At 58.0% G+C, this 9,742-nt stretch overlaps 2 protein-coding genes across 4 annotated transcripts; one reads left to right on the forward strand and one right to left on the reverse strand.

Moving 5' to 3' along the window:
- Positions 1–879: 879 nt before the first annotated feature.
- On the forward strand, positions 880–6,334 carry MED9 (mediator complex subunit 9). Of its 2 annotated transcripts, XR_012765604.1 has the most exons (3): positions 1,053–3,718; positions 4,162–4,362; positions 4,560–4,648. XR_012765604.1 is itself a non-coding variant. In XM_075436327.1 (2 exons), exons 1-2 carry the CDS (start codon positions 888–890, stop codon positions 4,774–4,776), a joined length of 372 nt encoding a protein of 123 aa, XP_075292442.1. In that variant the 5' UTR covers positions 880–887; the 3' UTR covers positions 4,777–6,334. The 2 variants fall into 2 exon arrangements, 1 of the variants encoding a protein (XP_075292442.1); XM_075436327.1 differs by lacking the exons at positions 1,053–3,718; positions 4,162–4,362 and adding an exon at positions 880–1,042 and having other exon boundaries at positions 4,560–6,334.
- An 884-nt stretch (positions 6,335–7,218) lies between these two features.
- RASD1 (ras related dexamethasone induced 1) lies at positions 7,219–9,238 on the reverse strand. Of its 2 annotated transcripts, none has more exons than XM_075436326.1 (2): positions 8,826–9,238; positions 7,219–8,472 (listed from the first exon to the last, which is right to left on the reverse strand). In XM_075436326.1, the coding sequence occupies exons 1-2, from the start codon at positions 9,109–9,111 to the stop codon at positions 7,853–7,855; spliced, it is 906 nt and encodes a 301-aa protein (XP_075292441.1). In that variant the 5' UTR covers positions 9,112–9,238; the 3' UTR covers positions 7,219–7,852. The 2 variants fall into 2 exon arrangements, with proteins under 2 accessions (XP_075292441.1, XP_009939715.2); XM_009941413.2 differs by having other exon boundaries at positions 7,905–8,543; positions 8,826–9,237.
- Between the last annotated feature and the right edge of the window lie 504 nt (positions 9,239–9,742).

Below are 9,742 nucleotides of genomic sequence, written 5' to 3' on the forward strand. Positions count from 1 at the left end.
TGCAAAACCACGGCGGAAAGCTGGGATCTAAAAGAGACAGCGAAATCCTGCCGTCGTTATGGATTTAACACAGAATAATGCGATTTTTCCCCTAAGATTTGGCTTGAAATGGAGGATTCATGCAGGCTTGGGACGCTGGGACACCGATCTGCGCACCCTGAGGGGTCGGGAGCTGCCGCCAGGCCAGCGCGGGATGGTTCCTGGGAGCCCTTCTCCTCGCCCTGCCCTCGGGGTGCTGGACCCTGCGCTGCGGCCTTCCTCCCACCTCCCACCTCCCACCTCCCGCGCAGAGCTCGGTCCTGCATGGGGCGAGGTGCCGGCGGGGTGCATGGGGCTTGGGTGGGAGGGGGGACTGCTGTGGGGTTGCATGGCCATGGCCCCAGCTCAGGCCCAGGCCCAGGCTCAGCCCAAACTCAGGCCCAGACCCCAGCTCAAACTCAGGCCCAGGCTCAGAGAAAGGCCCAGCCCAGGCCCAAGCTCAGGTGAAGGCCCAGCCCAAACCCCGGTGCAGGCCCAGGCCCAGGCTCAGGGAAAGGCCCAGGCCAGGCCCCAGCGCAGGCCCAGACCCAAGCTCAAGCTCAGGGAAAGGCCCAGGCCCAAGCTCAGAGGAAGCCCCAGGCTCGGCGCAGCGCAGGCCCAGGCCCAAGCTCAGAGGAAGGCCCAGACCAGGCCCCGCCGCAGGCCCAGGCCCAAGCTCAGGGGAAGGCCCAAACCAGGCCCAGGCCCGGCGCAGGCCCAGGCCCAAGCTCAGGGGAAGGCCCAGACCAGGCCCAGGCCCAGCGGAAGGCCCGGCCCCGGCGCAGGCGGCCGGCGGGGCGGTGCAGCGCGACCGAGCTCCGCCCCGCTCCGTCACTGCGCGGCGCCGCGGCCGCCGGCCGGGGTCCGCCATGGCGTCGGGGGGCGCGGCTGCTCGCCCCGCCGAGGAGCCGCCGCCGCCCGAGCCTCCCGCCGAGCAGAAGCCGCCGCTGCTGCCGCCGCCGCCGCCCCCCCCCGCGCAGGAGGAGTTTTCCTTCCTGCCGCTCGTCCACGACATCATCAAATGGTAACGGCGGCCCCGGACCCCCCCCCAGCCGGGCACCGCATGGCGGGAGCTGCCCTGCACCGGGCCCGGCTCGGGCACCTCGTCTCTGCCCCCTCTAATGATGCTGTCAGACCCCCAGCGTCCTCGGGGCCCTGGGTGGGCAGCGGGGCTGTGGGGTCCCCCCTCTAATGAAGCTGCCCCAGCATCCTCAGGGTGCCCTGGGCAGGGAGCAGGGCTGTGGGGTCCCCCCTTAATGGGGCTTTTTCACCCTCAGTATCCTCACGGTGCTGTGGACAGGCAGTGGGGCAATGGGATCCCCCTCTGGTGATGTTATCCAGCCCCCAACATCTCCAGGGTGCTCTGGATGGGGACCAGGCAGTGGGGTCCCCTGTCAAATGATGCTCTCCCACCCCCGCATTCTCAAGCGTGCCCTGGATGGGGAGCAGGCAGTGGGGTCCCCCCCTAATGATGCTTTCCCACCCTCAGCATCCTCAGGGTGCCGTGGACAGGGAATGGGGCAATGGGATCCCCCTCTGGTGATGTTCTCCAGCCCCCAACATCCTCAGGATGCCCTGGACGTGGGGCAGGGCAACGAGGTCACTCCTCTAGGGATGCTCTCCAAGCACCCAGCATCTCCTTTGCCCTTTTTCTCCCAGCTGGAGTTCCTGGGAAGAGCGTCAGAGGGAGCTGGCACAGCCCCAAGCATATCTCCGCTCTGAGTCACAGCAGAACCCAGGTGGTGTTTGGGTCACCCGGGCGATGCAGGCGCTCTGATGGCCCAGGTACACTGTCCCACCATTAACACGCAGGAGCAGGAATGTTGTATTTGCGCTGGGTTATTGTTCCAGGTAACTGCACTGTTTGGCTGATAAGAGCTTCAGAAAATACAGGCAGTGCTGGGGCGGGAATGCAGCCCATTTCTGGGGAGCTGTAAAAGGGAGGAAGGCTGCTGCAGTGATGTAGGTTAAATTGTTCTCTTCCCAGTTCAAGGTCAGTACTGTAGGGTTAAAAGGTACTTGTACAAGGGTCCTGAGAGCTGGGATGTTTCTGGCCCAGGATGACCCCTTCAGAGATGCTTGTCTGAGGTCCTGGTAGGGTCATGGCTCTGCTGTGAGCATCCATCCAGGCCAGCTCCATGCTCTCACCTGGGCACACTGCGGGGTGAGGCAGAGAGCACGGAAAGCCTGAATTCCCTTGTTACTGGTGGTGGGCCTGGCTGCCCTTTCCCTGTGTGCTTATTTAGGATCTGAGGCTGGTTTGTGTCCTGCTGATGTTTCACTTGTTTCAAGCACTTCTGAACGGTGAGAGAGGTTCGCCCTTACCGACTCTGCAGCCTGAGTGCCGTGGCAGGGCAGGACTGAATCGCCCCTGACAGAACGGGCGCGCGAACCCAAACCCTCTGGTTTCCCTCAGTCTCCCCATTGTGCTGGAAATGGGCAGCTGGCCCTGACCTCCATTCTGCCTCATCTGTCCAGACCGCAGCAGTGAGGCTAAGCCCACTGCCAGATGTGGACGTGTACATAAGCAAAGTTGCCATGGGCTGAGACCTCCCAGATTCCTTTATGTCACCGAGCAGGTCGCGGTGACCCACAGCTGACAGTCCCTGGGATATTTTGTGCCTGATCCCGCTGAGTCACCCACTCCCGCTACCCAGCTATCTCCCTCGGCTTCGCACACGGCGTTTCCTGAGCGGCTTGAGCAGACGCGGGTACGCCGAGCGGCGCTGCAGGCGGGTAGGACCACGGAGGCAAGCGGTGGGATGTGTCGCCTCACGTCCCTGGCAGATGGCAAACGTATCCTCCTTTAACACAGCCGCTGGTCGCAGAGCCCAGCCCTGCTGTTTTGACACTGACTCAGCCGTGAAGACACATCTCCAAGGTGACTCTGTGCTTGGGAGGGAGGATGTATCGCAGAAATTCGCTTACATTCGAGGACGTGTGCTGTTTCCTGTTGTTTGGGTCCAGAGAAGGTTTTCCCCAGCAGGGCCTGCTGATATTTTCACCCTTGTACAGTCAGATGGCATCGCCGCTGAGGTCCCAGCGCGCGGCTCCACCAGCAGTGAGTTGTGCTGGTGTAGTGAACAACACTGGGCCTGAAGGGAGGTCCTGAGTGTGGTCTGTCAGCACAGGCTGCGGCTGGATGCTGCGTTGATTCCTGTGTTAACTGCAGGCAGCTGCAGGCTCTTCCCACACCCCTCGTCCCTGCGTGTCCGTGCCCTCAAAGAGGGAGTCGGTTCAGTGGCTTGATCCAGCAGGAAAACCACCCATCAGAAAAAACAAGCCTGAAATAATTATTCCTTTGGGTCAACCAGCCGGACGGGCAGCCGTCATGGGGAAGGGAACGAGACTTGAGGAGACCCGGGGTGGGGAGGACGTCCCTCCCAAAGCCAGCCTGCGGCTCTGGCGGATCAAAGGCAGGGCCAGCCCATCCTTCCCCAGACATGCTGTGGAGCTGCGTGTGTGTGCCTGTGTTTTTCCACCACCGACCTGACCGTGGATGCCTGCATAATGGGGATACATTACAGTACCAGCTGCAGTTTTATTTAGAAGAGAGTAATGAATATTTTGTTCCAACAGGCTTTTGAGGCTGAACGGCGACCATCTGGTTAAAAGTTTTGCTCTCAGCCGTGTCACGATTCCCCAAAGTGGCAATCAAGCACCTCTCTGCCGTGGTCGTGCCAAGCAGATTTATTTTTAGGTTTGGCTACTGAGCAGGCTCCCAGTTTTCAAAGGCCATTAGAATCCCACTCTCGTTACTAACAGGCGCCCTGGAAGCGGGGACTCGCTTTCGCCTGGAATCGCTAAAACTTCTCGCTGGTGCTAACAAAGCTGAGGCAGACACTAATGAGGGTTTGAGGGCAGACGCTGCCTCAGACAACACTGAAAAGCACAGAGCTGGCTGCAGAACCAATTGTGCTGCTCTTAAAAAAAAACACCAAGCTGTTGCTACTCTTTTATTAGGTATACATCCCCAGAGAGTCGTTTTAAAGCTCCAAAGTACTGTTTTCTCTGCCATTGGATACTCTCTGATACTTTGGGGAACAGTTTCTATTTTCCGCTGTCGAGCTGCTTGACTGCATTGATTTTTTTGTGTTAACGGCAGCAACAGGTCACGGGTGAGAGTGAGATCTTTTTTTCCAGGTGCCTACACACAACGTACGTATGTAATCTTAACCTTCCCCGAAGAGAGATACGGGAGTTCAAACAGAGGAAGAATTTAGCCTGCTCCACGGTAGCACTGTAAAGCTGCGGACCGGCCCCTAACCCGATGGATGGGTCCTGAGGTGACTGGATTGTCTGCTGGAAATTAGCAGGAAACCAGTTTGCCCCGGAGGCTACCCGGTCCGTATCTCTATCTGTGTCTGTTTTATTGGGACGGGTGAATTAGGTGCGTGTAGATAGATGCCAAAAGCAAAAGTTTCCCAGTGAGTTCCAGTTTAAGCCCTGGTTGTACTGGAAATGACAGTTACCCCTGGGGGCTGAAGGGGCGTTTCCGATAGGAGAGTTCAACACCATCTCGGTTTTTCTCTCCTCTGCAGCATGGACAAGGACAGCCAGGATGTTCACCAGGTGCTGAATGAGCTCAAGAACAAATTCCAGGAGATGAGGAAGCTGATCAGCTCCATGCCCGGCATCGGTGTGAGCCCAGAGCAGCAGCAGCAGCAGCTGCAGAACCTACGGGAGCAGGTCCGGACCAAAAATGAACTGCTGCAGAAATACAAGAGCCTTTGCATGTTCGAAATCCCCAAGGAGTAGGAAAGGCGCAGCTCTGCTCTCCGGGTCCCAGGTACCTCCTCTGCTGGCTGAACAGGAGAGCAAAAGGTGGCGGAAGTTTTCCTTTGCTTTCTTTTGTGCTTTTTTGGTGACATTGCGCTGAATTTGTGTCTGTGTGAATCACAGGCGTGTGACACAGAGCCAGAACACTGTGTGCTTCACGTATGAGGACCGCAGCGGTGCCTTCGCTTTGATCTGCTGTAGGACTGTGCGTTTATGTATGCATCTGGTTTCTCTCAGGGTGGGGGGAGCGTTTTTTTTTTTTCTTTACATCCAGGCAAGTAGGAGACATTATGTTTTCTCCTCACTAAGGGTCAAAATACCTGCTGGTTAACTTCAGCAAGAAAAAGGGGGCATTTTTTGCAATTTTTTCACTTCTGAACTGTCACAAGTGGCCAGAGATCAAAAAGGGAGCAGGAGAGGGAAGCGTGAGCTGTTTGGCCCCGCTCCTGGAAAGGGTCTCTGGGGCCTTTTCCAGCCTGTGTGTGTTGAAAGAGAAATGATTGCTTTCAATTACTTATGTATTTCTCTTTCTTTCTCTCTTTTTAAACAAGTGATGGTTGTGTCTGAGATGAGTCAAGTAAAGATTTAGAAATTCCAAACCGCTCCTCTTGTGTGTTCACTGAGTGGATGTGGCTGAGCAGGGGGAGGACTTTGGCAGCACAGAGGTCATACGTAGCCTGGCCCTTGTGCCTTTACATCACTTTTTTGGGAGCGGGGTGACTCGGGAGAGCAAAGCAAGGACCGCCAGAGGAGTGGATTTCAGTAGGCTTTGGGTGCATGAATCTCCTTGGGTGAGTGCAGCTTGTAGGCAGTAGTTAGGTGTCTTGCTCTTAAAACAGAGGAAGGGAAAGGAGAATCCAAACCAAGGGCGTAAATGCCAAGAGCTTTCAGTTATTCCGTGCGACAGAAGTCAGGCTTGACAGGATGGGTCAGTTCCACATCCAAAGCGCTCCGGGGGCTTCCCACCAACACAAGCGTTTGGGCGGCGCGAGCATTTGCCAGCGGCTGATGGAAAGCTCTGGGATGTCGCGTTGGATCCCAGGCTCCCTGCCCTCTGTCCTGCTGTTTGCCGTTACGGTGGCTGACGGCAGCCTGGTCAGCAGCACCGCATCTCGCCGGCTGACACAGACGCGGCAGGACCTCAGATCTCATGGTTCTCTGTGCTGAAAGATGGTGCAGGTCGGTAGTGGAAGAGGTGAAGAACCAGCTGGCGAAATACGGTATCTGTGGAGAAGCAGCATCCAGAGGCAGGGAGCACTTGTGCCTTCAAAAGAAGAGGAGTGAGGTCTGTTTGCCAGTAATTCTGCTCACTGGGAGCTGGGACGGTTGTGACTCACCTGTAGCCCAGAGATTATTCTGTCCCCGCTGGAATTCTTTACTAGTACTTTCTTTGGGAAGGTGCCAGTGTGTCAACTCTGAGTAAAGCAGAACACCAAGATAAACAAAGCACAATGTACGCTCTTTTTATTACAGAAATTACCTTTCTGCCAGCCATTGCCTGTCCCAGCTCAATAAATTCTTGTGTCTCATGCCTGGACGGTGGTTTCCCTTTTTCTGCCAGTCGCTGTTCCTGTGAAAGCCGGAGCTGGAAGAAACAACGTGTTTCCAAAGAAATGCCTGGCACAGCACGCAGGGACAAGTTAACTCCGTCAACCTGAATCCAAGTTTCAAACGAAACTGAAGCGGTTTGGTTTGCAGTCTCACTCGCCCACCTTAGTTTTGTGGCTTTGATAGATTTTTTTTTTTTTTTGCTATGAATATGTATTAAACGTAGATTTGTTCTGCCGCTCGGGGAGGGGAACGGGGACCGAAAATGAACTGAAACAGAAGCTGGAGCCAGGGAGAGCTGTTCTTTGAAGAGCTTTCCCCTTTCACTTCCAGCTGCGGTTATGGCGACTTGTTTTTAGCAAGGGATTAAAACCCATCAGATGCAGAGGTGACCTTTTGAGCAAAGTACTTCCTTTACTCATATTGCAAAATAAAAACAATATCCCGGACGGGGCGCAACTGAATCACTCTCTGTTGACATCATTAAAGCGTGCTTAGTTAACCGAGGAAAAAAGCACGAAACGCAATCAGCTCTTTATAACGCAGTGATGTCAGTTTGCTGGGTTTCTGCCCTGAATGACCTGCCAATGCCCGGCGTGGGGCTGGCAGGATCCTCACTCGGCCTTCGCGAAGTGAGGAAAGAGTCCTGGCTCGGTGACCCGAGGTTTGAGTAACTCTGTGCGTGGCCCCTCGTTACCCCGTTGCTTGCAGAGACGGCAACCTTTGCGCTGGGAGTCGGAGAAAGTGGGGTAATAAAGGGACTGAGTTGAGAGGCCGTTCTCGGCACCTCGGAGCTGGGCGCAGGGCTCGGTTTAGCAGGATTGGGTTTTGCTTACGGGGCCGGGCAAAGAAGCAAAGGCAAACCCACAGGTGTCGTTTTAAAAAGATTTTATTACTTTGTAGAAAAAATAAAACATCAAGTTTCACCCACGGTAGAAACACTTGAAGATTTTTTTTTTTTTTTTTGTTCATGTCAATGACAACCAGTACCTACATAAAGTGCCCATGATTTTCTTCTTTAAAAAACCCTTCCCGCTCCCCCCGCCCTCCCCACATCTTGCAGATCAGACAAGACGAATGTAAACAAGAGTCAGGTTTTTTGGTCCATCGGGGCTGTAGCTCCGCAATGCCTTTGCAACAGCTTAGGAGTGTCTTCTGCACGTGTTTTGCAGACACAGACGAACACACGACACAGAGCCAGAGTCCGTGCACAGCTTCTCAAGTTAAAAAAAAAACCAACAAAAAAACCCCAAGCTCAGAGCCCCAAGCAGGCCTCTGCCCTCCCTGCCGAAGGCAGTGCCCGAGGCTGGGTGGTTTGGGAGGGAAAGAAACGCCAAGGTCGGTGCCGTCCGCATTCATCCTCCCACCTGGCCTCTCCCGGAGGAGGCTGGTCCCCACGACACCCCCCTCCTGCCCTCCAAAACCTCCCCCGTCGCACCCCTCGCTCCCAAAATGCCCCCCCCCAGGGGAGGGAGCCGACGAAAGGGATCCCTCGGGAGGAGGGAGGCTAGGGAAGAGGCGACCCCCCATCTCTGCCCGGGTGGGCGCCTGCCCACCCTCCTGCCTGCCCAAAGTCAGTTTGGAAACGAGCATCTTTCCCCCCCTCCCTTCCTTCCATCCTTCCCGTCGCGGGGCGAGCGAGGGCTCCTAGCTGATCACGCAGCGGTCCTTCTCCTTGCCGTGCCCGCCGCCGATGGCTTTCTCCCGGATGTACATGAGGTCGCTGTGGACGCTGGGTCGCCGGGCGAAGGGGGCCACGATGCCGTATGCCTCCTCCGTGCCGCCCCGGCCCCCCTCTTTCAGCAGCTTTTTGCCTTTCAGCGCCTTCTTGTGCAGGATGTCGCAGTACTGGACCGAGACTTTGCGGTGGAGGTCGGGGCTCATCTCGCTGGGCAGCTTGGCCATGGCGAAGAGCGCCTGGAACATCTGGTCCAGGCTGCTGTTCTTCTTGGCCGAGATCTCGAAGTAGGCGCATTTTTTGGGGTCCCCTCCCACCAGCTGCTCGATCTCCCGGGGCTGGACCTCCCGGTAAAAGTCCCGGTCGCCCTTGTTGCCGCAGATGACCAGGGGCACCTCGATGTTCTCCTTGGTTTTGTTCTTCAGGCATGACTTGGTCTCCAGGATTTGCTGCTTCAGGCGCTGCACCTCCTCGAAGGAGTCCCGGTTGTCCAGGCTGAAGACGAGGATGAACACGTCTCCTGGGGACAAAGAGGGAACATGAGATGGCTGCAGGGACGGGGACACGCAGAGACGCGCTGCCTAAGCAGAGACACGGAGAGGGAAGGACCGGGCAGGACCTCTACCCCGCATCCTCCCGTCCGCCCCGTGCAGGGAGCAAAGTTGCCCATTTCGTCCCCGCACAAAATCCCACCTCCCTCCTCCCAGGACTGGAGAAACATCCCCAAACTGGGCAAGAAAGCCTGAAATCAGGCAAGGGACGCCCCTCCACCCCTTCCTCCCAGTGCTCCCCAGCCAAGTACCTGTGAGGATGGAGAGACGGCGCATGGCTGGGAAGGGGTGGTTGCCCGACGTGTCCAGGATGTCGAGCTGGTAGACCTCGCCGCGGATGCTGTAGAACTTGCGGTGGAAGTCCTCGATGGTGGGCGTGTATTGCTCCTCGAAGCGGCCGGTGAGGAAGCGCGAGACGATGGCCGTCTTGCCCACCTTGGAGGAGCCCAGGATGACCATGCGGTAGCAGTTCTTGGCGGGGATGCTCAGCTCGGCCTCGCCGGGACACATCTTCTTGATCATCGCCGCCAGTTTCATTGAAGCTGGCGAAGGGGCAGCTTGCGCCGAGAGGAAGAAGGAGAAGGAGGAGGAGGAGGAGGAAGGCGACGTCTGCCCGGCTGCTCAGCCCTTGGCAGCAAAGCCCGGTGTCAGCTCTGCGCGGCAGCCGCCACCGCGTTATATGGAGGCGGCAGCGACCGCCCCTCGGCGTCACGGCCCGGGGCGGCGGGGCTGAGTCAGCCGACGGCCCCGCACCAGCCCCGCGCTCCCGGGACCGCGCACCCCGCTCCCAGCCCGGCTCCGGCTCCCGGTTCGGCGCAGCCCGGCCCCGTTCGCGGATCGGTTCGGGCTCCCGGGACCGCGCACCCCGCTCCCAGCCCGGTTCGGGCTCCCGGTTCGGCGCAGCCCGGCCCCGCTCCCAGCCCGGTTCCGGCTCCCGGGGCCGCGCAGCGCGGTCCCGCTCCCGGACCAGTTCGCTCTCCCAGTTCGGCACAGCCCGGCCCCGTCCCTAGCCCGGTTCGGCACAGCCCGCTCCCACTCCCGGACCAGTTCGCTCTCCCAGTTCGGCACAGCCCGGCCCCGTACCCAGCCCGGTCCCCCATTCCCGGTTCGGCACAGCCCGGCCCCGCTCCCGGCCCCGTTCCCAGCTCGGTTCGGGCTCCCAGTTCGA

The sequence above is a fragment of the Opisthocomus hoazin genome, chromosome 15 (assembly GCF_030867145.1).
Source record: "Opisthocomus hoazin isolate bOpiHoa1 chromosome 15, bOpiHoa1.hap1, whole genome shotgun sequence".
Lineage (NCBI taxonomy): Eukaryota > Metazoa > Chordata > Aves > Opisthocomiformes > Opisthocomidae > Opisthocomus > Opisthocomus hoazin.

Excerpts from the sequence above, each read along its gene's own strand:
- RASD1 (XM_075436326.1), bottom strand. The coding sequence starts at position 9,111 with ATGAAACTGGCGGCGATGATCAAGAAGATGTGTCCCGGCGAGGCCGAG. Across the intron at positions 8,473-8,825 it reads CCGTCTCTCCATCCTCACAG|CAAATCCTGGAGACCAAGTC; the intron begins GTACTTGGCTGG and ends CGCCTGAAGCAG.
- MED9 (XM_075436327.1), top strand. The coding sequence starts at position 888 with ATGGCGTCGGGGGGCGCGGCTGCTCGCCCCGCCGAGGAGCCGCCGCCG. Across the intron at positions 1,043-4,559 it reads GTCCACGACATCATCAAATG|CATGGACAAGGACAGCCAGG; the intron begins GTAACGGCGGCC and ends TCTCCTCTGCAG.